The sequence below is a fragment of the Balaenoptera ricei genome, chromosome 6 (assembly GCF_028023285.1).
Source record: "Balaenoptera ricei isolate mBalRic1 chromosome 6, mBalRic1.hap2, whole genome shotgun sequence".
Lineage (NCBI taxonomy): Eukaryota > Metazoa > Chordata > Mammalia > Artiodactyla > Balaenopteridae > Balaenoptera > Balaenoptera ricei.
In genome coordinates, this window is record NC_082644.1 from 10,878,807 (window position 1) to 10,906,704 (window position 27,898).

Consider the following 27,898-nt stretch of genomic DNA (forward strand, 5'->3'; position numbering starts at 1 on the left):
TTTCATATTCGTTTCCATTATGCTTTGTCACAGGATACTGAGTGTATTTCCCTGTGCTATATAGTAGGACCTTGTTTATCCATCCTATATATAATAGTTTGCATCTGCTAATCCCAGCCTCCCACCCCTCCCCCCACCCCTCCCCCCCTTTGCATTTTGGATCATATTCCTGGGTAATTTCTGGATTTAAACATTTTGTCTTTTCTTTTTTTAAAAAAAATATTTATTTATTTATTTTGGCTGTACCAGGTGTGAGTTGTGGCATGCATGCGGGGTCTAATTCCCCCATCAGGGATCAAAACCCAGCCCCCTGCATTGGGAGCGCGGAGTCTTAACCACTGGACCACCAGGGAAGTCCCTCTTTGTCCCTGTTTTTATTCTCACTAAAGGCTCTTCAGGAATAAAAATGCTCACTTTTTAAGAAAAAAAAACCAGCCAACCAATTTGCTAACCATTTGCTCAGTAGAAGTTTAATGGAGAAATATCTGTTTAAAACAATAGGTCAAAAAGAACAACTCTTTTACAAACAAGTTATGGCAGTGACGAGTCAAAACCCCACTCTTGATTTCCTGTTCCTTGAACCCACCCCTAGAAGAGGGAAGAGGCGGGTGAGAAGAAAAGATGGGGCTTTTTAAATGTTAGCTGGAAGAATTACAAAAATACACTCTGATGTAGTAACAGGGTGGTCATGAAACATGCCATGGGGGGAGGGGGCAGGAAGGAGGGGGGAAAGGAAAGACAACCAGATGCGGCTGGGCCCTGGGGGTGGAGGCCTGGAGACAAGGCCTTCCTCAGGGCCTTGGGGAGGAAGGAATCCTGATTCCCAGCCTGCAGGTCTGGGGCTGGAGACATGCTGATTTGGGGATCACCCGGACACCTGGGGAGACAGAAATGATTACAGTGGCAAATCTGACAGTTTTTTTTTTTTTTTTTAATTTTATTTATTTATTTATTTATTTATGGCTGTGTTGGGTCTTCGTTTCTGTGCGAGGGCTTTCTCTAGTTGCGGCAAGCGGGGGCCATTCTTCATCGCGGTGCGCGGGCCTCTCACTGTCGCGGCCTCTCTTGTTGCGGAGCACAGGCTCCAGATGCGCAGGCTCAGTAGTTGTGGCTCACGGGCCCAGCCGCTCCGCGGCATGTGGGATCTTCCCAGACCAGGGCTCGAACCCGTGTCCCCTGCATTAGCAGGCAGACTCTGAACCACTGCGCCACCAGGGAAGCCCCTGACAGTTTTTTTGACCCTTCAGTTCTGTTTTCCCTAGTGCCTGAGCAATAGACAGGAGGCAAAGAAAAGCTATCATTCACATAATTAGCCCCAAAAGCAGCAAGAAGGGTTCCCTGTCTCCCTCTATACATCTGCTTTCCTCGCCCCCGGTCTAGTGGCAGGACCAACAGAATGAAGGGAGGTCTGTGGACTAGGGCTTGGAAGGCAGAAGGGGAGAACTGCCCAGAAGCAGTTCTCTCATCCCTGGAGTTTGGAATCTGTGTGTGGTAATTCATTTCTTCAGGCTAAATAGAGCCCTCATTTATGGCTCTCTTTTATAATACAAGTGCTAACTTCACTAATGTCTCACCAGGAATGAATCTGCTTACTTTCCACAGTCTAGAAGTTCAAGGCCAGGGACAGCAGAAGAGAGGAGGGAAGTATAGGGCCAGGGAAAGGGACGGTATATACCACGACCAGTTGTGCACTTTTCACAGGTCTGTCTAGGACTGGTCCTGCACCCCAGTGTCCTTCCTTTCTAGGACATCATTATGTAACAGGGAAGAACTTTTGTATTCTATTACATGTTAATCACTAAAGAGATGCGGCCTATAAGCTTAAGTTATACATAAAGGCCCATCTCTGGGAATCCTGCTTCCCAGGTAATGAGCATTAAGCTAAAATACCTTTGTTTAGCTCCCAGGAAACACCCCGACTAGGCAGGCCCACCTGTGAATGACTGCAGGCAGGAAGAAATTAACACATCCCCTCCAGAGGCTGATGGGAACCAGGAAGTGTTTGACCTTACGCCCTCCCCTTTTAGTATAAAAGGAGCCTGAATTCTAACTCAGGCAAGATGGTTTGGCTCTCCGTCTTCTCGGTTTGCTGGCTTCCCGAGTAAACTCATTATGCTTTGTCCCAACAACTCATCTCTCAGTTATTGGCCTGTCGTGTGGCCGAGCTTAGACCCAGTAACAATTATACTTTATGAATAAGGTTTTTTTTTTTTTTTTTTTTTTTAATATTTTGGACGCACCGTGTGGCATGTGGGATCTCAGTTCCCCGGCCAGGGATTGAACTCACACACCCCCTGCATTGGAAGCGCAGAGTCTTAACCACTGGACAGCCAGAGAAGTCCCTGAATAAGGGCTCTTTATCCCGTGTGTTAGGTGGCGCCATTTCCTCCAGCCTTCTAAATATAGGTTGGTGTTGGATGTCTCAGGAGTCCAGAACAGCCTGGCAACAGGAGTCCCCCAGCCTTGGAGAAATCTCAAGCATGTGTGGGGCTGGTTGGAGTATGTGTAGGCGAATAAAGACAGGCTTACGGGACTCATAAATACACATCCGCACTGGAACTCAGCAACCATGAATGCGTGGAAAAAAGAATGAGTGAGATGGTCACAGGAGGAGAGCAATCAATAACACCCAAATGAGCTGGTTAATATCTGCAGTGTTTCCATCAAGAACTTTACATCTTGAGCAAAGCCACAGACAGAAGCTGGTTACCAGTTATGTTTCTATGCCACTCAGTTGGAAGCTTAATAGGTAACTAGAAAAACCAATTACCTGAATAGGGGCTCAAATAGTTTTTGTTTTGTTTTTTTAAATAAATCGATTCTTGCTAATGTGACTGATTCTGAACTCTCTTTAGGTAAAGAAAATGGTTGAAAAAAAAAAAAAAAGAAAATGGTTGCAGTTCAGAGTTAGACATGTCTTCAGTGTTCCTTGAGGGTCCCTTTAAAGAAGAATATCTTTAAGATTTGAAAGAATTCAATCCATGCTAGTTCTGAAAAATTTACCATTAGGTCCTGTGCAGGTATGGCTTAGGAAAAATAGAATGCTTGTTAAGGATCCAAGAATATGACTTCAAAAACAGTGCAGGTTAATTCAGGGCCTTCGGAGATTAGTCATTCTGCTAAAATAAACACGGCGGCCTTCGGCTCAAAACTTAATACCTATACCCGTGTTTGGCAGTGGATGTTTTGCAAACAAGCCAGCCTACCTGCAAAGCACTACGTGGGCTGCCTCCCTGCTAAAGTGTGGTTGCCAAAGATTCACACGTGTATTAATATACTTTGGAGGAAGATTTTTAACAATCTGGCTACCTTTGACGTACGGGAAGCAAAATAACACAGCACATGCAGACTTTTTCCTCTTATGCCTCTGAGTCAGGGAAAAGCCCCCACCTGGGTAACAATGTTTGGGGAAAGTTTTTGACCAACTGATTAGTTCTTTCTGTTAGGGGAAGTTTCTAGACTGTTTAAGGAAAGATATGAGATACTGCAGATAATCATATTCCCACACATGAATTAAGGCATATATGCTTGATGGTTGGGATTTTCTTAGATTTTCAGACAATTCCACTGTGCTGGTTCCCTTTGCCACTCAAAGGTACGTGTAAGTTGATGGGCTGAGGAAAGCTGAGTTTGTAATGACTGGGCAATAAATTAGCATCTCTGATGTTTATCATCTGGTCTGCATTATAGGCACATGTATAAACATGTCTATGGGGGTAAGAACATACCAGAAGGGAGAGAGGAAGAAGGGCAAGCAAGCAAACAAACACAAAACAAAAATGGCACCTGGAAAGAGGCAAAAACTGAGGAAAGATGATGATCCCTTAGTCCCTCTTCCAAAAGCGACTCAGGTCATTTGGGCCAGATTCTCAAAGCCTTGCTCAGGTACCCTTGGCTGCAAAGAATCAGCCCGTCTCTGGCAAAGTGGTCAGATGGACGAGTGATGTGTGGAAGAAAGAGAAGCAGAAAAGTGTCCTGACAAGAACGAGTCCTAACCAGAACTCCTTGACTGGGGGAGATTGGGAAAGTTTAATGGTTTCCATGGAAGCCAGTCACCTTGAGATACAGGGGGGAAGGGAAGGGACAGCTAAGCCATCTTTGAAGGTGAAATAGCAACATCACAGCCACAGAAATCAGATTCTCTGTGAATGGCTAAGCGTAGGTCCAGTTCTCGGTTCTTAGTCTCGGAGGAAAGGTGAGTGAATGGTTTCTATGGCAACCAGATAGGAGGATTGGTCCACTTAACTGTCCCCATAGAAACTAAGCTCCTGGAGAGCTATAGAGGAATTAGTTATCTCAACACACTACTATTATCCCCATGGTAACCAGTCTCTTAATGGCAGTGGTCAGCGTCGAGAGCACTCCCAGGAAAATCTTTGCTCCCAGAGAGAAGGTGGGCAGGAGGTAGGGAGGTGGCTTTACCTCCCAGGCCTCCCAGGAGCTGAACCCCTGGAGGTGGTGTAGGGTGTGTGCATGTGTTTGGGGGCCAGCGAGCTTCCCCAGGCCAGGGAGGATGGCTAAGACAGGGGTAGAGGAGGTTTCTTTTTGCCCCCAGCTCATTCGGGCCCCACTCACTCATGGGTTGAAGTGGACGGTACAGCTGGGAGGGGCTCCCCTTCCGGCTACGCATTACCATTCTGGTTCAGGGTGCGCCGGCGCTGGCTGGACCGCAAGCTCAGGACCAGGTACTGCCTCATAAACTCACTGAACCGCTTCTGGTTGGCCAGCTTCCGGGCCGACTTCCGGGCTCCGGTGAAACCCCCGAACCTCTTCTGCAGCTGCCTCTGCTCCATCTCCCCCACCTCCTCCATGCCGGGCTCTGTCCCTTTCTGAGCTTGGAAGAGGCTCCTGACACGGGGCATTCTCTTCAGATGCTGCATCTCAGAGGCTCTTGGCTGGTCAAGAGCAGCTGCCACGTGCTCTGGGTCAGCAGGGCTGAGCTGCCAGGAGCCCCTCGCCATGACCTTGGTGCACGGAGTCCAGAGAGGGCCGGAGAAAACCTTCCCTTCACACTCGAGGATGCACACCTGCAAAGATGGAGGTGGAAGAGGGAGAAAGACCAGGGACAGCTATTGGTCCAAGGCAATGAGGAGATCAAGTCCGTGAGGAGATCAAGTCCTTCTGTCGTCTACTTTGGTGCCAATGCAAGTGCTCCTGAAGCACCTATTTATCAAGTACCGTGCAGCAGTTTTACATGCAGTTATTTAAGTTCGTAGAATTTCAGAATTGGAAAGAAGCAGAAAACTAGCCCAGCTCTGTCATTTCACAAAGAAAACTGGGGCTCAGGGAGGTGAGGTTAACTCACCACAGGAGACACAGCGAGTTAACAGAATTAGTGCACCAAATCTGCCCCACGTTATAGCCTTCGTCGGGTTTTTGGAGCCAAACACAACTCATCAGGGTCACCCATAAAGAAGAATTTTATTTTGTTCTCTTATCAAGCTTAGGAGAGGTCAGATCGGTTTAAGAAATTGGAGATGTCAAAGTATGTAGTCACGTAGTTAAATCTGCATGGTTATTTTAAGGTCACCAGGTAAAGGTCAACCTTGGTGTGATTCATTTTTCACCTCACATACACTAGTCATCACTATCTGTGCATCAGTTATAGAAAATGGGGGTCAAACTGACTTGTGGTTGCCAAGGGGGAGGGAGAGTGGGGGAGGGATGGATTGGGAGTTCGAGGTTAGTAGATGCAAACTATTACGTATAGAATGGATGGATAACGAGGTCCTACTGCATAGCACAGGGAACTGTATTCAATGTCCTGGGATAAACCATAATGGAAAAGAATATGAAAAAGAATACATATGTGTATAACTGAGTCACTTTGCTGTACAGCAGAAATTAACACAACATTGTAAATCAACTATACTTCAATAAAATAAATTTAAAAAAAAAGAAAATGGGGGTCAAGACTTTGGGATGTAGGCAGGTTGGGCATTCAGGGAACATCGGACACAATCCAGTAGACGCGCCAGCCCCCGAGGAACTCCTGCTGCTGCTCTGCCTCTCCAGGCATCTCCATTTCTCATCTAGACGATCAGCCTGACCATGATATCTCCCACCCTCCTGACTGGTCCTGGCCTTGGCCCTTTCCTCCCACGTTCCGGTCTCCGATTAGGTCTCCTGGAAGCCTCTGCCTCCAACTTTTTTTTCCTATTTGCTGTTTTGACTTCACCCTGAATGCTCCTCTCTGTGTTTCTGGCCTTAGCCAGATGGAAACCACCTTTCAACCTGACCTTGACATCATGGTCAGCAGGAAGCTGCAGAGCCCTTCGTCAGACCTCAGAGTCTTTGCTTGGCTTATAGGGCATCAAGAGCTACTGCTCTGCCTGGGCAGGTGTGGGACGTGAGAAGATGTGTGTGTGCCTCATCGGCCCTACCTGGGGAGCAAAACCATCCACCCAGGTGTTCAGAGTGGCACAGATGCCTCTACAGGCAAGGGTTCCAACCTGATCTCTAACCGAGGAGTGAGATATGTGTGCAGCTTAAATCACAGATCTCACAGGCTGTTCCACCAAACCCTCAAAACGTTCCCTTCAATCCGACTTCTCCTGAAGCCTTTGCCACCTCCAACCCTGCCCCTCTTTTGTCACTGCCCAGGTTCTCCAAGATGTGGTCATGTGCCCATGTCTCTATCTCAGCATCTTCCACTTTCTCCTCAACTCCTTGAAATCTGCTTCCCACCCTCACCCCTACTTGAGGGACCTCCAGCGACTTCCCAGTCACCAGAGCCAATGGTCCTGCTTAGTCCTCCTTCTCCTTGACCTGCAGCATCTGGTAATGGGGACCACACCCTCCTGAAAATTCTCTGTCTGACACTGCACTCACCTCTCAGACTGTTTGTGCTTCTTCCTCCTGTGTTCCTAAGATTCGGTCTTTACACTTCTCATCTCTCTTTACAATCTGCCCCTTGGTGACTTTGTTCATTTCTGTGATTTTGGCCATCACTTCTGTCAGGGCACCCCAGGTCTCTATATCCGGTACCTGTTACCTCCTACAGTCCAGACACTTCTCTGATCCCTGTCTTCTATCTCCATCAAAATGTCTGACCAACACATTAAGTGCAATTTGTTAAGAATAAAGCCTACCTTCTCTTCTGGGGCAGAGGCTACCAACTGCCCATTCTCTACCCATCTCCCCTCTTCCTTACTAAGAGAGCACTTGTGGGACTTCCCTGGTGGCGCAGTGGTTAAGACTCTGCTCTCCCAATACAGGGGCCATGGGTTCGATCCCTGGTCGGAGAACTAAGATCCCACACGCATGCCACAACTAAGAGTTCGCATGCCACAACTAAGGAGCCCACCTGCTGCAACTAAGACCAGGTGCAACCAAATAAATAAATAAATATTTTTTAAAATAAGAGAGAGAACACTTGTTTTCTTCCTGAAGGCCACATATATGTTTCCCAACCTCCTTTGTAGCCAGAGGTGGCCGATGACATATACATGGAAAGGACCAGGTGGGGCTTCTGGGAAAGTAGGGGGCTGATTTATCCGGGAAGAACATCTTTTTTTCCCCTTCTTCCTCCCCTTCCTCCAGCCTCCTGCTTAGAATGTGGACATTTTGGCTGGTGTTCAATGGGCCATCTTGAAATCTTGAGGAGACTCAGAGGATGGAACCATATGAGGGTGGCAGCCGTAGACAGGTAAAGCAGAAAGCGAAGGAGTCTGGTGATGTGTTGGAGCTGCCATACCAGCCGTGGACTGGCCACCTCCTGACTTCTTTGTGAGGAATCAAATCTCCATCTTTTCATCTTTTTTTTTTGGTTGCACCACGCAGTCTCAGTTCCCGGATCAGGGATTGAACCCAGGCCAGGGCAGTGAAAGCCCGAAATCCTAACCACTGGACCACCAGAGAATTCCCAAATCTCCATCTTATTAAAGATGTTAACTTTAGGTGTTTGTTACTAGCAGGTGAATTTAATTCTTATCTGATATACTTTCTCCACCCCAAGTCTGTCCTTCTTCTCTGTGTCTCTTTGTCTATCTCTGAACAGCACCTTATTCGCCAGTTGACTCAGGTTTAGAACCCTGGGCATCACTCTGACGTCTCCCTTCTCAGGACCCCATTCCTCCATCCAATTAGCATGTGAGTCTGCCCCCTCCTTTCCATCCCCTCTGCCTAAGTTCCTCTTGGGGTGCAGTGGCTTCCTAACAGATCTCTCCATCTCTGATCTTTGCTTTGCCTTAATGCATTTTATATCCCTGGCAGAATAACCTTCCTGAAGAATGGATCTATAAACATATCGTTACTTACCGACAACTGTCCAATATCTGTCTTTGTCTATAAAATACTGTAACTCCAAACTCCTGAGCAGAGCATTCAAGTGGCTCCATCATCCTGTCCTCGCCCGTCTTTCAGTTTTGTGTTTTTTTTTTGGCCGCGCGGCATGCGGGATCTTAGTTCTCTGACCAGGGATCGAACCCGTGCCCCCTGCTGTGGAAGCGCAGAGTCCTAACCACTGGTCCGCCAGGGAAGTCCCTCAGTCTTATTTCTGAATCTTCCTCTCAACACCCCTCATTGCTTCAGGCATATGGGGCTGCTCCTAGTGCCTCAAACACAGCAAGCTCCCTCGCCTTCCCCGCGTGTCTTTTCTCACTCTGTTCCTTCTGATGGAATAACCTCCTTCCATCCATCCTTTGGGGCCAGCCAGGCTCCAGAGCTACCCCTCAATGACACCTGCTCCTGGCTCCCTGGCTGGAATTGCTCTCTCCTGCTTCTGTGCTCCCACAAAACTTTGTTTTGCGCTTGTGGAAATTTGAATGCTTAGTATAGTTGTAACACCTTACAAGACAGAATATGACAAGTTAGGGACCACATCTTACTCATGGAGGAATCTTCTCCATCCAGTAAATAGGAGGGTTTCAAGTAGAGGTTTGTTGCCCTGAGCTGTATTAATAAAGAATTCACTTTATATTTAGCTAAGCGTGACAAAGGGAGAACTTTTTTTAAAAAAAGAAGAAAAGAAAAAAGATGAGAAAGGGAGTCACTGGAAGAACAGGAGTTGCAGCTAGTTGCAACCAGACTCGAACTCCTCTGGCATTTAGCACACGCTTCTGATGTAGTGCTTGTCACCCTGTTGCAGCTCTTTGTCTTGTCTGTCCCATTAGACCAGGGTTCTTCACCTTTTTTTGGGTCATGGACTCTTTTGAGAATCTAATGATTCTCCATAAGGGATTCCCTCCCTTTCACCGTATAAATGCACATTCATGTCACATTTGCATATAATTTTAGGGGGTTCATACATCTTCTAAAGCCTAGCCACGGACAGGCACCCGTGGACTCCAGGCTTAGGACCTCTTCACTTGGCTGCTAGCTGTGCTGTAGGGAGAACGTGTATGCGTTCCAGGCATCTCATAGCTGGAAAACAAAGTGGAGTCCATAGTGAGGATGTGAAATGAAGAGAAACAGAGGAGGAACAGGGGGTCTGCAGCTGAGGTCGCCCAATGGCCACACTGGGAGATGCCTCAACTCTTCTCGTGCATCATCAAGGCATTGCATAGACTCCTTGGGCAACACCTGGTCCAATGGGTCCTACACCTGGGTGTGAATCTGAATCATCTGCAGAACTTTTTAAAACACAGAATTTCATAACCCAGTTAAATCTCTGAGGAATAGAACCAGGGTTTAAAGCTTATTTTTACAAAGCTCAGGTAACTGTGAGATTTGCCTAGGTTTGGAAACGACCAGTGTGGTCCATGTTTGCATGTTATACTGAGGTTCAGTAATGGGTCCAAAACTACATGGTGAAATAACAGTATAACCTGAACAGAACTCCAATGTTTCAAGTCCCAACCCAGGACACCTCCTAGTCAGCGACTTCTCTGTGCTTGCAATATGAATTGGTGGAAACTAATGGGAAAATAAGGATTCTATGAGACCAAAAAGTAAGGTTCTGATGGGGAGATTGCTCATTTTCCGCTGGACCAGAGAGAAGAAAGAGATGGTATCCAGTGGGAGGGTTACTGTCACTCTCCTTCACTGGTAAGGTTTCCAAGGAACACCTTTGCCCAGACCACCTGCTGGCCAGAGGTGGTGGGGTTGGCCCCTACTGATACACAAGAGTTTTGCGAGTATGTCTTTTCCATTTAGAGTTTCCTCCGAGATGCTGACAACTCAGTGAGATACATAGAGAAACCAGTTTTTCACACCCACAAACTCACTAGGTAAGAAAGAATGATGGGCAAATGCCACAGATGGGGAGGGTGGACTCTAGAACAATGGAGCTGCAGACTTGAGTGGTCTTTATGAACCCCTACTGGGATTTGTTAGAATGCAAATTCTTAATCTATACCCCTGGAGATTCTGATGCAGTAAACTGAGGGTGGGGCCCAGGAATTTGCATTTGCAAGCATCCCAGGCGATTCTGAGGCTGGATTACACTTTGAGAAACCCTGCTTTGGAACTGGCTCTGAGGAGGAAGAAACCATTATGGAACATGGTGTTTGGGGACTCCTTCAGAGAGTCACTTGGGTCTGTGCTTCGCCTGCTCCTGAAACACTTTGAAGAAAACTGAGTAGAACCAATTTGTAGTTTGTTCTTTTAGATCATCATCCTATTGGGTTATTGCTCTACAGCAGTGGGTCTCAACTGGGAGCAATTTTGCCCCCCCAGGGGACATTTGGCAATGTCTGGAGACACATTTGGTTGTCACACAGTGGGTGGGAGCAGGGATGTTACTGCTATCCAGTGAGTGGAGGCCAGCTGTTACTGAACACGAGGTTGTGTGCCCGACGCACAGTGATGCCAGACAAACCGAAACACTGGAGTCTGGAGCAGAGAAAGGTTTATTGCAGGGCCAAGCAAGGAGAACAGGTGGCTCATGTTCAAAAATCCCAAAACCCCTGATGGTTTTCGGGGAGAAGTTTTTAATAGGCAAAATTTGGGGTGAAGGCTGCAGGGTGTGTGACTTTGTTCTGATGTGTTGGTGGTGAGGTAACAGGTGCTCCAGGAATCTTGTGCTCAGCCTGGAGTTACCATCCTCCTAAGGGTGGGGGCCTTAGTTCCCGCAGAAGAACACAAAGGTATTGTTATATGTATCCCTTGAGGAGGAACCCTGCCCCAAGGCTGCACTATTGTTTGATTGCTCCTCCCTTGTCCCTGATTAACAACTGTTTGAACCTACCCTTTGGAACTCAGGGAAAGTTCTGGAGGCTGGATGAAGCCTATTTCCTACAAACAAGAAATGGGGGACACAGAAAGGATTTGTACCCAGGAGGGCCCCACAGAGTCCTGCTCTGTTTCACAGGGACACTAGCAAACATCCTACAATGCATAGGACAGCCCCCTTCTCCCCAACAAATCATTATCCAGCCTAATATATCTACAGTGATGAGTCTGAGAAACCCTACACTACAGGGTCAAGGAGATAACAGGAAAGCATGGGTAGCACTGGGAAAGCCAGTAGAAGTGAAACAGGAGGGAAGGGGGCAGGGCACAACCTCTAAAAGAAGGACATAGCCTTAGAAGATATGACATAAACAGGTTAGAACCAACTAGGTCCAAGATGGTGGAGGATTCAACTTCCAGTGGCACATTGAACCTCATTATACACTCACTGTAATACATTAACATCTAAATGACACACCTACGGGTGCCATGACAGTTCCGGGGCTGACCATAAAAGGTCAAAAAGTGGGTGGTGGTCCAATTCCTGGAAATCTCCTCCCCCTCTGCAAAATAGTTGGAATAATCCTCCCACTCATTAGCCTGTGAAATTACCCAGCCCATAAAAACTAACCACCCCATATTTCGGGGCCTCTCTCCTTCTGAGATGGCCCACACTCTGTCTATGGAATGTGTATCTCTCTAAATAAATCCACTCTAAATAAATCCACTTCCTACCCTTCACTTTGTCTTTTACTGAATTCTGTCTGTGATGAGACATAAAGAATCTGAGCTTCATTAAGTCCTGAGACCAGGTGTGTGATCTCAATTAAAAGACCGTGGGTTCAAGTCTCAGTCTGGGTTTTGGCTGGGTTCCAGTCCCAGCCCCATTGGTTCAAGTCCCAATCTGAGTTGTGCGGTTTCAGGAGTGAAGTGTAGAGGTGAAATGGACGTTTGGAGCACACTGGGTCCGATCCTCACAGAATAGGAGCCTCAAAGTGCTTGTTGTATTGTTCTGCTCCTTCCATTTACAGAAACAGGTGGAAGCTGTTAAGCCCAGAGGCTATCAGATCTTCTGTGAGCCCCTGAGTTTCTAAGCCCAGATGGTAATTAGGTTGTGTGTCAATCAGAGAAAATGAAATTCTACGATCAAACCAGATGCAGAGCCCGCAACGGGACTCAACATACTATTAGATGAATTAGGTACTAACAAAATCATCTCAATTCTTGATTTAGGAGAAGGTTTTGGGCAAAAATGAGGAGTCCAAATTCACAGCAGCATTTGTAACACCAGATGGGCATATGAGCTTAATGCCTAAACTCTCTGGTCTGAGGGACCCACCAGCTTCTTTCCAGAGATGGGTTAATGGCCCGTTAAGTGAGCTGGACACATTTTCACAGCCCACACTGATGACATTGCTATATTAAGCCACAGTATGGAGGAGCATCTGGAAAGTCCCAGATTGGTGCCAAATTGATCTGTAAATCTGGGCTTGGGAGGAAACTGAGCAAAGGGCCATTTGGATGTCTGGGATCGAAGATTAGGGAAACAGGCCCACGAGCCCATTGGAAGGAAAAGAAGCAGCTCATTGAGTTTGTCACGTTTCTGCCACTAAGGAATCCAACCACTTCTGACAGAGAGACATTTGAGATCTATTTGCTTTAGGAGGTTCTGCCAGGATATCTGAGGGCCAACACTAGCAGGCCAGCAGAGGAATAGAACAAAAGAAAAACGTATTAGGAACTCCTACTGCAAGTCAACTACTAAGAATTTTCATGTAATGAAGACAGAAAGTACTAGCAGAAGGTAGTCTCTTCTGCTGTTAATAGAGTTTTAGGGAATTTAAATAAATTTCCCCAGACCTTTCTTGGGAGTTACCTTCTTCTTTGTCTCTAAAACAACTCAGTGAATCTAGTTTTTTTCTTCTTAAGCCGTTGGTGTAAGTACCATTCACAATTTAGCTGAAAGCCCAGGACATTGCAATGGTTTGGGGGGTGTGTGAATCATTTACTGACCAAAATGATAGTCTAACAAAAAGACAACCATACTTGGACCATTGCCCTGGAATGAAAAATAAAGAAATTCTTGATGAAGCCAAGGGTCCAGAGGGTCCTGGGAATAGCTCAGGATTACATCATTTGGTGGAGGGATTGGGGAGGTGACCCTTGCCTAAATATCTGTGTCCCCCATCATTCACAGAGTGGACATACTCAAGGGTTGAAAGATTCGGAAATGAGATGTGGTTGCCTCAATTCTAGGCATCTCATAAAACTTTAAAAAATAGGTTAAAAGTGAATACAAGCTAGAAACCAGACAACCAGGCGGCCAGGTCCTCTGGGGGTCGGCAGGCACTGGCGGGGATTATCCCACACTGTGAGGCTAGAACTGGCCATTTTCTAACAGTGTTGTCTGGACCCCAGAGACTGAAGATGCTACGGAGAAATGGAAACAGGCTCCAAATTCTTTCCTGGCTTTGAAAGACACCAGTGTAAAAACTGTGCAGTGCCTGCACCTCTTAGGAGACTAAAGGTCTTGCAATTTTACAGTTTCCATGGGACCTCTTAACTGAGTACTGCTCTGTGTCACACACTGCAACATGCTGGGGATACCCAGAATAATCAGCAAAGAAAGCTCATACCTGGTGGTGAGAGACTAGCCGACGCAAGTAATCATCAGAGAGCAAAGGAGCTAGGGGCTGGCTCAGCTGGGGCCAGGTGGGGAGAATCAGCAAAGATTCTCCTAAGAGGGGAAACCTAATCTGGGTTCTGAAGAATGAGTAGGATTTATTGGCTGGGGGAGGAGGGAGAGCCACGAGCAAGATGGCAGGTCAGGTTCTTGGAGCCGTGGAAAGGGAAGGGAAGCCTGGATTTCCCAGAAACTATGGAAAGTGATGGAAGTCCAGCAGAGAAGAAGTGAGGAGTGTACCTTTGGGCGTTACCTGCTGTCTGGGGAGAGCGGACGGCCTGGAAAGTGGGTGCGGCATCTCAGAAGGAGGTAAGAAGCAGGGAATCTTGGCGATTGCTTATGTTCAGGGGGCAGGAAAAGGAACAGGACCCCAGCAGGAGGCAGAAAAGGAAGAGTCATAGTGGAGAAGAGAGCCGGGTTCACCCAGAGAGGACGAGGAGAGGAAACCTGCACATCTGCCGGGGGTTCTGTGGTTAGGAGCTGCTGGTGACCTCCGAGAGCAGCTAAGGAGTGAGGCAGAGGCAAGGGGCTCAAAGTCACAAGTGTAGATACTCTTTCAAAAACATGACAACGGAGGGAAGGAAAGAGCAAGTGGGAGAGGGGAAAGAAGGAAGAATTCCCAGCAGGAAAATCAATGGTACAAAGGAAGAAGGAAGCAGAAAGGGCAGGAGGACAGATCCTGAGATGGCAATAAGGAGGCTGGAGATAATCTGTCCCTGGTGGCCTCTGTTGTCTCAGAACAGGGCTCCCAAGGTCAAGGTGTCCCGGGAGTAGGAGCATTATAGTGCTTCACAGTCAGGTGCGATGTTTGTTACAAACAAATCACCTAAATCCGTGAATGCTTTACTTTGTAGAAAATAAATTAGAGCAGACTTAGGGTTATCCTTACAGCTGACGTCCTCACACTTCTTTTTCTATTGTGAAATACACATATCATCAAATTTAGCATTTGAACCCTTTTTAAGTGTACAGCTCAGTGGTATTAAGTATTGATATATTCACATTATTGTCCTACCATCACCTCCCCCAGCCATGTCTAGAACTTTTTCATTTTCCCAAACTGAAACTTTGTACCCATTAAACACTAACTCCCCTTTCCTCTTTCCCCAGCCCTTGGCAACCCCCATTCTACTTTCTGTTTCTGCGAATCAGACTACTCTAGGAACCTCAGGTAAGTGGAATCATACAGCATTTGTCCTTTTGTGACTGGCGTATTTCACTTAGCATACATCTTCAGGGCTCATCCATGCCGTAGCATGTGTCACAATTCCCTTCCTTTTTAAAGCTGAATAATATTCCACTGTATGCATAGACCATATTTTCTTTATCCATTCATCTCTCGGTGGTCAGTTGAGTCATTTCCACCTTTTGACTCTTGTGAGTAGTGCTGTTATGAACATGGGTGTACAAATATCTGTTCGAGTCCTAATGCTTTTTTGAGTGGGAGATAAAGGGTTGCAGTTAAAGCTCGTGATTCAGGAATTGTTCACAACTTTCAGTCTTGTCTAGGCTGCAACCTCAGAGCCGTAAAAGTGTGGCATTTATGAGATTATTGCTTAATCAACTCCTTCGCTGGTTTATGTGTAAACTAGTTGTCTGCTCTGTTTACTAAGACCAAGGGAAAGCATTTTGTTTTGGGTGAACTTTTAAGCCTCTCTGGGCTGCACAGAAAAGGCAGGTGGGCCTTCTGTGTTCTAGCCAAACTCAGCTTTTCTCAGTTCCTTAATTGCCGCTCCCCTCCCCGGAAAGGCATTTGCACATGTGCCTCCCTCCCCTCCCCCACGCCTCCCTCCATTACCTGGGCACCTGGGGCTCTGGCTCCCTGCCTCTTCACTCCCGATCCTCTTTCGGTTTCCTTAGAGACTTAGTTCCTCCAAAAGCCCCCTCTGCCCCTCTAGACTAGGTTGGGGTCCCCTGTTCTTGCTTCCCCAGGGCTCAGTAATTACGCTCATGGAGGGATTGGGGGTTCTTCTCTCCCACCAGTTGTAAAAGCCATCCATCCGCTCACCTCGGGGCCCTTGGCCTAGCCCAGTGCTCAGCACATAGTAGGTGCTCAGGAAACCCACCATGGCTGAATGAGGAGGATGGATGAACTTTGAATGGGTTCTCTGGGGATGCGCTTCATGATTCGGTGGTTTTTACCGTTCAGAAAACAGACTTGAGGGCTTCCCTGGTGGCGCAGTGGTTGAGAATCTGCCTGCTAATGCAGGGGACACGGGTTCGAGCCCTGGTCTGGGAAGATCCCACATGCCACGGAGCAGCTGGGCCCGTGAGCCACAACTACTGAGCCTGCGTGTCTGGAGCCTGTGCCCCGCGACGGGAGGGGCCGCGATAGTGAAAGGCCCGCGCACCGCGATGAAGAGCGGTCCCCGCACCGCGGTGAAGAGTGGCCCCCACTTGCCTCAACTAGAGAAAGCCCTCGCATGAACCGAAGACCCAACACAGCCAAAAATAAAATAAATAAATAAATAAATAAAGTAGCTATAAAAAAGAAAAGTGCTTTAAAAAAAAAAAAAAAAAAAAAAAAAAAAAAAAAAAAAGAAAACAGACTTGAAAACCACTGAGCTGGCACAGGAGGAGCTTGGTGTTTGGGTGCGTCGGGGGCTGTGTCTGCTCACGTTAGGGTGTTATCCCAGCGTGAGTACTTGGTTCCTATATTTGTATGCTTGCCTTAAGAAACAGTACGCTTGCCTTAAGGAACAGTAGGCGAAAGTTTGTTCTTAAAGGTTGTGGAGTTTCAAACTCTTTTGAAAAGAGTTTACTTGACTACAGAGAAAAAGTAATTGAGTTATAATGGATTTAATAGGAGAGGAATAACTAAACTGTAATGAAAGCAGTTGAGAAAGCAGCTTACTTAGTAAAAAGAAATTTAGTGCTCAAATCAAAATTTAAAATACGAGAGAGCATTTAGGTGTTCATTGTAGAACTGTCTATAATATCAAAACGGAAGGGCAACATACATGTTCAACAGGAGGGGATTGGTTAAGCAAAGTATACTATATTCATGGGAAGAAGTAATTTAAAATAATGTTAGTAACAGGGGAAAATTATCCTTGTGTAACATAGCAAGTGAAAAAACTAGGATTCTTTCTCTGGTGGGATTAAAGGTGATTTAAATTTTTTTATAGTTTTTGGAATTTGCCAAATTCTCTAGAATGAGTATGAGTTATTTTAATGATGGGAACAAAATGGCAGCATGGGTGGGTCTTTATATGAACATGGTAAAGTGGAAAGATGACAGGGTTTGCTTTCAGAAGATGCTCAAGTCCACATCTGTTTCCTACAGAGCCTCTGACACTGGGAGAGTCACGTGACCTTGTGGGGGGGAGGGAGGAGAAGACAGGGTTGCTCCTGGACCTACCTCAAGGTTGAAGCTGTCAAGAGCTGGGCGGAGCTTCTCTCTGCAGGTCATACAGTCCTCCTGACAGCTGCTGGACGCGCTGGAGAAGAGGCTGAGCAGCAGGAGGTCACAGAACAGGATCTTCATGGTGCAGGAGCTGGAAGCAGGACGCTAAAACACAAGTGAGGGCGGGTGGCAATTAGCACAGCCCTTCTGTGGGGGCCGGTAGGGGCTGGAGACCCTCACACAGGGGATGCGGGAAAGACTTTTCTGAGGGGACTGTGCAGCCGGGCCTGAGATTCCACCTCCCAGGAGGGGAGTGGGCTGTTGAGAGCACAGGTGGCCCTGGGCCTGTCTGCCAGGCATAATGTTCAGGCAGGGCTAGTGTCTGGGCTCCTGGGGGGAGGACCCCTGCGATTCCTGCCACTCAGCTGACCTCCACGGGCATGAACCCTTCCAGGGAGCTAAAGGCCTCACTTTGCAACTTACCAGCGTGCGGCCTGAAGACAACCTCGCCCAGCCTCAGTTTTCATAACTCTAAAAGGGGAATAGTGGTACCCACCTTGTCCCAGGGCTATTGCAAAGATTAGACCCATAAGGGACGTTTTGCAAAGTGCGGTGATGAGTGAGACGTGTACAGTAGATTTATGTGCGGCTGATCCTCCCCAAACTCCCCTACCTCTGCCAGGAGTGCCCCGAGGCCCAGAATTCACTCTTCCGGGCGGTTCTGCTAGGCTCCTTGTCTGTTTCCCCTGCTAGACGTGAGCCAGCTTCCTGAGCACAGAGCTAATACGTTCACCTTGCTAAGCCGTGCAAAGCACAGGACGAGGCTTGGCAGAACCAGGCTTTGGAGTTATCTATTGAAAAATGAACAAAGAAGGACTTCCCTGGTGGTTCAGTGGTTAAGACTTCGCCTTCCAATGCAGGGGGTGTGGGTTCCATCCCTGGTCAGGGAGTTAAGATCCCACATACCTCACAGCCAAAAAACCAAAACATAAAACAGAAGCAATATTGTAACAAATTCAATAAAAACTTTAAAAATGGTCCACATCAAAAAAAAAATCTTAAAAAAACAAAGAGACTATTTTAAGGTAATAGCTCTAATGATTATTAGTTAGATCAGTCGTTTATATTCTTTATGTAGGATTGTCTCAAAGATGTACAGTTCTTCCTGTTTCCCTTTAAATTTTTCCTGTGATCAAGTCTCCTGAATCAGAAAGCTATTTTCTTGGACTACCTCACTTTGGGTCCCTGTAGAACCATCTTTATTTGGAGGATTAAATGGAAAGGGGAACAAGGGAACTTTCTGGAAATGTGAATGTTCTTGATTGAGGTGTAGGTCACAGGGGTGTATGCGTTTGCCAAAAACCCACTGAATTGTACATTTAGATTCTGTGCATTTCACTGTATGTAAACTTTACCTTAATAAGAGTTGAGCATAGAAAAACAAAACCAATTGCCTTAATTGCTTTTTCATCAGACTGTACTGAGAAAACGTAAAAGCCTTGCTGTTCAAATGCAGTCTGCAGATCAGCAGCACCCCCTGGGATCTTGTAAGAAATGCAGTATTTCAGGCCCTACCCCAGAACCACTGAATCTGGATCTTTTCAGTAAGATTCTCAGGCGATTCATACATGTGCTGAAGTTTGAGAAGCAGTGGTAGAAGAGGGATGTGAAATGGAGCAAGTCAGTGGGAGAGAGAGGGGGATCCCGTGCCAGTGGCCATGTTGGGAGACCACCCCAGCTCTTCTTGGGCGTCATCCAAGCATTTCATACCAAGAGGATGTCGAATGAAAGATGCTCAGTCAATGTTTGTTAAGTCAATGAGGTGACGTTTGAGATGGGTTTTGAATAATGAGTAAGAGTCTGCCAAGAGGACAAAGAAGAGGGCATCTGAGAGACACAGAACTACCTCGCTTTTAACTAGTGACTCCACCTTTTCAAAGGCGTATTGGAATCGGGACCACAGCCCGGGATCGGGGGGTGGGGGGGAGATAAGCAGGCAGCTGCACTGGGGCCCCCTCCCTAAGGGAAGCACTTGCTTAGAGAGAGAGAGGCTCTGTCTAGATGAAACAGGGTCATGTTGGCCATCCTAAAGGGTCTGACCTTTACCCTACAGATTGGGATGTCTGGGGTTAATGAATAATGAACTTGAACATCTATTCAGATGAATATATCTCAAATGCATTTTTCTCCTGTACCCCGAGGGCTAGTGCCTTAGCTGAGATTTATTGCCTTGGTTACTGTGATGGCCCCCTAATTAGTCTGCCTAATGATCCCCCTCCCCGACCAAGCCATCTCTACATCTGATGATGTTACTCATACTTAAGATAATTCTGTAACCCCCAGTGGGAGGCGGCGCGGCTCCTGCCCAGCTCTCTGGCTTCAGCTCCTGTCACTCACCCTTGAATCTCCTCCATTCCTAGTGAATCACACATAATTCCCAACTCTATCGGGTCCTTCACGCCTACTGCGCTTTGGCCCTTGCTCTATCTTCTGCCCAGAATACCCTCCACCAGCTCATACTTCATACACACCTCAGGAATTATCCCCTCTGGGAAGCCCTCTCCAAGCCCTGGTCTGAGTTAGATGAGTCTCCTCTGCTCCTGTGGCTTCGCTAAGCAGCACATCACACCGGGAGGCAAGCGAGGCCCAGGGGCCTGTCAAATAGGCACAACAGACCTCCCGAGATGGGGTTGTTGGGATTCACGTTTTCTCAGCTGCTCATCGCTACGGATGTGGGTTCGGATCCCACGCTTGCAAGTCACCCTCTCAGGTTCTCATCTGTAAAACTGGGATAATAATAGTACCTATCTTATTGGACGATTAATGGGTTGATTTTTTAAGCCGTTAAAATAGCACCTGGCACAGAACAAGTACGACATAAAAGCTTGTCAAAGAAAGAGCCTAGGACATAGCCTTCACTCTGTGATACTATCATTGTCTTTCGCGCGGCCCTTAGCACTCTACGTGGTAAGCTTGGACTTATGTGTCTATGTCTCCCACTGGCTGTGAGTTCCTGAAGGGCAGAGATCTCGTTGTATGGTTCTCTGAACTTCCAGCACCCAGCACAGGGCCAGGCACTTAGGAGGTGCTCAAGAAAGTTTGATAAGTGACAGTGGAGTATCTCAGGAGCCCTCTCCCTTCACCTTCACAAATTAGTGAGAAGAGAACTGGGGAGTGTCTGGGATCACCGGCCCCCCGGGGGCCCGGGATGCCCATGGCACAGGAGTCACTTCAGGACCTGTGTCACTGACAAAGTGTCCAGTAGCTAACTGTTCCGCTTGGCGGGGGGGTTGGCAGGGAGGAGTGGGAATGAGTTTTGCTCCAGAGCAAGGCAAGATGCCATCCTAAGCTGGAACCCCATGCCCGTTCTGTAAGAAGGCTGGTTGCTAGTGGCCGGGAGGCATGGTTGGAATGGTTAGCTACGTGCTAAGTTTGCTCTGGTGCAACGTGTTGGTAGACAATCCAGGGAAACTCATCACCACTTACAGGCTCCTTTGAAGAGAACACGTATCTTGAGTTCCAAACAGCCACCATATAAGCAAAGGTCTTAAACTGAGGACTGCTTGGATAGATCTTTTGTTTAATTTGGTAATTGCCTTTACGTTTCTTGTTCTACTCAATTTCATTCTAGGCGGGAGACGGTTTTGTAGGATTTGTCCAGCATGCTATGCTCTCTTTGGCCACATGATGGCAGTGTCTGTACTTCACAGAAGACGGAAAGGCGGGGAGAAAAGGGACTGCTTCCTAATACAAAATTGCAACACATGTTTGCACAGGCTGAGCTGATAAGTTGTGGCAGATGTTAATGAAGTGCTCTCCTGCTGAGGTTTTTCATGAACTTCATTAACCGTGGCAATTTGCACATTCAGGAAATGTTTAATGGATTGACTGCTCCTGTTATCTCAAATTCTGGGTAAATGGGTTTTTAGGATGAGTTGAGGAAAGAAGATGAGCTCCTGGGACATTGAGCATGTGTTCCATTTGATACGTTTCCTGCATGTAAAATGTGGGCCTTTGTTGGTCTGGCACTTGGAAAAACCTTATCAAATCTACTTGGCATTAGCCTGGCCCTCCTTGCTGGTCCATGGTACACTTACCTCTCTTCCCATCTCTGACCTCCCTACCCGTCCACGTCCTACCCCGCACTTTTATTTATTTAAAATTTAAAAATTTAAAGTTGTATTTTTTTCAGAAAGAAGAAAGTCATTTTTATTCAGCCAATTTGCTTATTCCATTCCCCAAGGCTAATCAAGGCATGTGATTAATAATATTCCCTTAAAATTGCATCGTGGGAAGTGTTTTCACTTAGATTTAATGAAAAACACTTGGAAGCAATTGAGTGCCGGGGAGGCATGGTTGGTTATTATCCTTGTTTATGAATTAGCATGAGTTTAAAGAGTAGTTGATGCTGAAGGCTAAAGGTTTTCTTTCTTTTTCGTAACAATGTTCCAGCCACACTGAAACAGAAAGATTGATGAATTTCAGTGGGCATTTAGCCTGTAAAAGAAGCCGGAAGACAGAGATTTCTACCCCTTGCTTTTAACTAGGGACTCCACCTAGTAATTAAAAACCAGTCATTACTCAACGTTATTCATTCTCCTCTGCAATTCAAAGAATCCTTAAAATGGGAATCACCACACAGTCCAACTCAAAGATGGTTTCTGATATTTAAATGAGATGAATATAAATAAAAGCTCAAAATATATGTAATAATCCTTATAAAGGGGACAACGCCTTGTCCTTTTTGGTACTCCTCACAACCCTCGAACAATTGTGTTCTAGGTTAAGACTAAACTTTCTTGAAAACTCAATAGAAGTTTTTCATTTTTGAGAAGACTTGACAACATCTGTGTGCTTTGTTGCTCTGTATATCAGTTAATGTGAAGTAAAATGAAGGTGAGGAATTAGTTAATTCCCGAGTTATATTTATGTTTGATCTTTGCACTTTGTGTGACTTTGGGAAAGTTGTTTCCCCTCTGAGAGCCTCAGTCTTCTCAGCTGCAAAATGGGGATAACAACAGTTTTTGTTGTTATTGTTGTTCTAAATTGTACAATAGAGACCATCAGTAAATAACACTACCCTAAGTGTGTTTGAATTTTACATGGCTTGTATTCACTTAGTGAACCAAACTCAGCTAACCCTTCTATGTGGGGATGCTATGCGTCTGGACATCTTGTATTGAGTAAAGAAATGTTTAATTACCTTTTATTTCAGTAATAACACCTCATAAATTAATCGTGCCTCACTCTTTACGAAGATAAAATACCACTGTGTTTAGGTTAATCTATTTGCTTGTAATCTTGCTTCCAAGGGCAATGTAATTAGTTGCTTATCTGTTTGGAGGATTACATATGAAGATTTAGCCAAAGCTAAAAGTTAATTGGGTTTTGTCTTATGACCTATGAGAAAGCCTGTAATTTTAGTGCTTCTAGTGGAGAAGGGAAGATGACAGATATGCCTTTCTGCTAGAGGTATATCTGTCCCCATTCTTCTCATCAACCACACATATAAATATTGTTCTTGTAGGTTACAACAGAGTTTTATATTCTTACACAATCCTATAATCTACGGTTAACATTATCCCCCCTTTTGAGATGAACATATGTTCATAGAGATTAAGCAACTTGCCTAAGATCATCCAGCTTATACAAGAGCCAGACAAACTCAGGTGTTTTGACTCTAAAACGTGTTCTGGGAAACCATAAGTTCCACACACTAGACCTGCTTTGGAAAGGTTGGCAAATTCTGGTGGAATCTCGTTGGGATGGTCTCTGTATTTAATAGTAATCACATTATTATTATATTTAGCATCTTCTGTGCCAGGCACTGTGCTGATTGCTTTATAAGCATCCACCCTATGGGGTAAATGCTGTTGTCCCCATTTTACAGTTGAGAATATTGAGGCTTGAAGAGGAGAAATAACTTGAAGTGGCAGAGCTGAGAACCCAACCCATCTGATTTGCAAGCTCATGCTCTCACCAGACCTCTCAGTGATCTCGGCAGGGGAATTCCCTGGCGGTCCAGTGGTTGGGACTCTTCGATCCCTGGACAGGGAACTAAGATCCCACATGCCGCGGCCAAAAAAAAAAAAGATTTCGGCAGTTTTCTGTCTGTGTTCATGTACGTGAATTCATTGTAAGGAGCTCCTTTTGTCCTGAACTCTGGGCTCCCCCTCTCTGATGACACCCTCATTATTGTTGCCTCTCCCCAGTTCCTGGAGGAGTGTTTCCTTGCCCACCAGTACGGGGGTTTGTCTTCCACACGCCTCATTTCTTTAACGCAGACGTGACTCCTACACTGAGTTTTGCTTGTTCACCAGCTATGACTGAGGCCCCTTTATTTCTTTTCCTCCTCTGACGAATACACTTACATCCAAAAAGGTCCCTCTTCTGCTCTAAATTTCCACCTGGAAGGAGAGGATGGGCGCAGAGGAGGTGGAGGGCAAAGCACGCCCCCGCCCTGCACAGACCAGGTGTGCCTGGAGCTGGTGGGCAGTGAATGAACAAAAGCCCTCTGCTTGGAAGTGAGAGGCCTGGCCCTGCCCTCACCTGTGGGATCTTGAACAAGGCCCTTTCTTTCTCTGGGGCTCAGTTTCCCCTTCTCCAAAAAGAGGCAGTTACAATAGATTAGATGGTCAATATTTTTGATATTATAAGTTGCCAGATATTTGTTACAGTAGCCCAGCTGGGTCTCAGGAGAGGGCCACATTTTCTTTCTTTCTTTTTTTAAAGTCTTTGTTTTTATTTTATTTTAAAATTTTATGTTTATTATTATTTTTTATTTTTGCTTCTACCCTCCTCCCGCCGCCCCCCGCCAGGGATTGAACCAGGGCCCCGTCGCCGAGTCCTAACCACTGGGCTGCCAGAGAAGTCCCAAGGGACACATTTTCTATCAGGGCTGCCACAAAAGTGGAAAGGTGTCATCGCTCTTAACTTGGATCTTCCTGATTCTGGCCCACGGTTCCACATATACTGTCAAAATAACTTAAATGGAGTTTTCAAAGCTTTTATTTACTTTTACAATAAAGCCTCTTAAGGTTCCTTTCAAAAAGATTAGAAAATACAGATAAGCAAAAGAGCAATGGATCTAGACCAATAATCTTCAAACTTCTTTAACTTTATACTTCTAGCAATCAGACCGTTTTGAGCTCACCTTCCCAATTTATTTATAAAAGTTACATGCAATATAAAACCCACTAAAGTGCAGATTAAGAAAGACAAGATAACCACATAGAAAATTAAACCTCAGTTTCCCGAAGCCCAGTGGACTGTCGGGCACCCACGCCCCTTTTGGAGACCACTTGGCCTAGACTCGTTCACATCTAGTGACATTGGCCAGAGCTCTGAGGACAGGCTGCCAGGTCTGTTTTCCTGGCACTCAGCACTGCGGGCTCCTATCAGTAAGCCAAGCACGTTTCTTGGCTGAATGAATGAAAGGATGAATGGGGACTTGGTGGGGGAGGGGCACAGGATGAGTGTGAGCTGAGGGGACGTTGGCTCTGAGCCCTGGTTGCAAGGCAGAGCCCTGGGTGTGCGCTGGTGATCCGCTGACATTTTCACCGAGACCCAGGACCCCTCGGAGGCCAGCTCCACAAGTCACGTGCCGAGCCAGGCCCTTCAGAGCTGGCGATGCTGTGTTTCTGCAACACTGAGGCAGCAACCAGTATTTGAAAAATCACAGGATGGCAGAAAATCAAAACCGAACATGATCACTGGCTATCTAGGGAGATGCCCAGAAAATCGGCTTGCCCCCCAAACTGGTGTGCCCTAAATCTCACAGCCAGTGTGTGGTGAGAAGGAAAGCAGCATGTTGGTTAGTGGGAGGACCTATAGATATTTACATAGAAGTGTTTAGAACATCCAGTTTGCCTAATGAACTCCCAGCCATTCAAGCCACTGCAGGCTGTCATCACTATGACTCCTGTTCTCTGGGGGGGGGGGGGCATCCCCTCCCCTCCCCTCCCTAGGATATCTGATGAGTAGTTCCACCCAGATTCACATCAGGTAGATTTCCTTCATGGGAGCCCTGGGGCTGGGGGCGTGAGGCTAATTGAACCGTGTGGATAAAAGCGTAGAGAACACTCACCCTAAACCTGCCATCCCTACTGTGCGTGTGTGTATTAGCATGAAATAGACATGTAGACAAATTTAGCTCACTACCTGGCACATAGTAGGTTCCAATAAAGGTTCATTTCTTTGCCCTCCTTTTGTGCCCTTGTCCCGGCTGCCACCTCCCTCTCCAAAGCCCTTGGCTCTTCCAGATTCTACCTCCTTCCCTGCCCGGTTCGAATCCCTGGAATCTCTGAGCAAGGACTCCTTCCCCCAAATTCCTCCAGCACTTGCTGTCTGGACCACGCAATTCAGGACTTAATTACACCCAGCCTCGCATCATCCGCGAGTTGTTTCACTGTGTGTGTTGCCCCGAGCCCACCCCGTTAGTTTGTAAGCACCCCTGGCCCGAAGAGGGGGATGCAAAGGAACCAGCAAGGCTGGACTCAGTCCCCTCTCTGCCACGTCCTCAACAAATTATTTAACCTCTCAGCTTCAGTTTCTTCAACTGCAACATGGAGATAATGACACCATCTCTCACGGCTGTTGCGGGGGCTAGTGGGTGTGAAAAGCGCTAAGATGTCAATCGTTGTATGAGTGTAAAGGGCTGTTATTATCACCTCTGTTGGATCCACCCTGCCTGGTGGAGTGTAGATGATAAATACCTGATTGAATGCAGAATAGCTTTGTGACAGCTCCTGTCTTGGGCTCCAGAGAGCACCGGTTTGCGCCTAATCCTGCAATTATTCCCTTCGTTGACAATGCAAAATCGGCATCCTCTCAATCCCCCAGTACCCTCAGCCTTCAGCTGATAAAGCCAGGGCTGCCGCCCCTGGGAGAACAAAACTGCACCCCCTGAACGACCCCAGGCTGCACCACAGCGCCCTCGATGGGCAGCACAGGGAACGGTGGAAGCTGCTCCTTTTACCAAGATGGTGGTTGGGGGCAGTCTTTTCAGGGACCCTCCCCTGCGGAAGACTCAGCAAGGCCAGAGGAACACGCATGCTTTTTGTGAATGGTATCACAGCCGCGGTGGAAGCGTGCAGACTTTTTCCCTGCCACACTTTATAACTGAGAGAGAGGAGTGTCTGCAGTAGCCAGCTACAGGAAGCGAGAGAGCAGCAGTTTCCCTGGGAGGTTTTGATAAGAAGCCAGGCACTTACTTTCCCCCCCTCTATGTTGAAAACTCCGGTTTAGGCTTGCTGGCGAATGCCATGCAAAGCTCATCTTTTGTTAGTCTGCCGACCAATGTTATTGGTTATAATTGGGACAATTATGGGCTGCTCAAGGAAACGAAACACAGATGTTGAAGCCCAGGATCAGGGTATTCAAGTCCAAAGCTGCTTGCTTTAAATAGTCCATTTCCCGAATCATCCTGCCTTACTTGAAATTCCCCCAGAACTTGCCCATGTTCAGAATGAGATGGGGGAGGATGGGATGGGTAGCGGTGGGAGGGGAAGCCAGACGCAAAGGGAGAGCCGCACAAAGAGAGGAGGAAAAAGGCTGAGCCCGAGAGAGTTTGGATGACTTCTGAACATCCTATTCCACAGGACCCCGGCAGAGACCTTTAGGTGGGAGAGACGGGCGGGAGGAAGAAAGATGTAAAGAAAGAGAAGAGACCTCCAAAGGATTCAGCGTCTGGAGACCAAGGTCAACCTTGCAGAAATCTACGCGGAATTCACACACAGCGACCGCGATCAGCCACGTACTGGTGGAGCACAAGGCAGGGTCCGGTTTCCGCCCCCCGCATCATTACTAGCGATTTGTATTCGGTGCCTAGGGGAGCAGGGTTCCCTCAGGATTAAAAACCCCAATCCGAATCAAGTTCAGTGATATGCTGAAAACAGTCTGCACGCCCTATGAAAAGAAGTCAGGCGCAGAGAGAAATCACTCACAAGGGTGCTTGGAGGGCTGGGGGCTTCTGGAGGGTTGCCTTGAAATACAAGCCCTCACTCCCACCCCCAAGTGCCTGCCGCTCCCCTAACCTCACACCTATAACCACCTTGTCGCCACAGACAGCAGTGACAAAGTAGGGGCCACAGCTGGGGAATCAAAACTTTTCCTCATTTCCAAGTTCAGCTCTTCTTCGGCATCTCTCTTCAGGATAAAAGCCTCAGCCCTTCCCTCCACCCCCCCCATCCGAGCCCAGAAAAGAAGACGAATGAAGGGATAATCTCACAGGAGGCCAGCAGCATCCACACTGGACAAAGGAGAGGGGCTGGGGAGAAAGCCCTGCCGCCCGGCTACTTCCCCAGGCTCTCAGCAGCGAGTCTTGGGGCTGGGGCTTGCTTGCAGTCGCCTACCTGGGAGCTGTCAGTAGCCAGGCTCCTTCGGATGTGAGGCTCCACGGTATCAGCCACACCAGCATATATACGCTCCCCCCCCCCCCCCCGCGCCCCACACAGCCCTCCCCTTCCCTGCCCACCTCGATGACACAGACACACGCTGACCCCCTTAATCAAGCGAGCAGCAGAACCTACCATCCTTCCTGGCTGTTCCCCGCCCCCCTGGCGCTGTGCTCAGACCTGTGACATCCCAACCTCCCCATCAGTCCATTCCCAAGCCTGCTTTACCTGGACTCAGCTCAGCCAGGATCCCACAGCTGCCTTCCCTTTGCTTCCAGAGGCGCTGCGAAGACTGACGGGGAGCTCTGGCTAGTCAGGAAGAAAAAGAGGCTCCTGGTGACAGTGACAAGGCAGACCCCAGTC

General features: G+C 47.2%; 1 protein-coding gene across 2 annotated transcripts; it reads right to left on the reverse strand.

Annotated features, from left to right (window-relative positions):
- Positions 1–481: 481 nt before the first annotated feature.
- PNOC (prepronociceptin) lies at positions 482–27,519 on the reverse strand. 2 transcript variants are annotated; one of them, XM_059926218.1, is made up of 4 exons: positions 27,494–27,519; positions 17,157–17,306; positions 4,634–5,027; positions 482–877 (listed from the first exon to the last, which is right to left on the reverse strand). In XM_059926218.1, exons 2-4 carry the CDS (start codon positions 17,280–17,282, stop codon positions 792–794), a joined length of 606 nt encoding a protein of 201 aa, XP_059782201.1. In that variant the 5' UTR covers positions 17,283–17,306; positions 27,494–27,519; the 3' UTR covers positions 482–791. The 2 variants fall into 2 exon arrangements, with proteins under 2 accessions (XP_059782201.1, XP_059782202.1); XM_059926219.1 differs by having other exon boundaries at positions 818–877; positions 4,576–5,027.
- Positions 27,520–27,898: the final 379 nt, after the last annotated feature.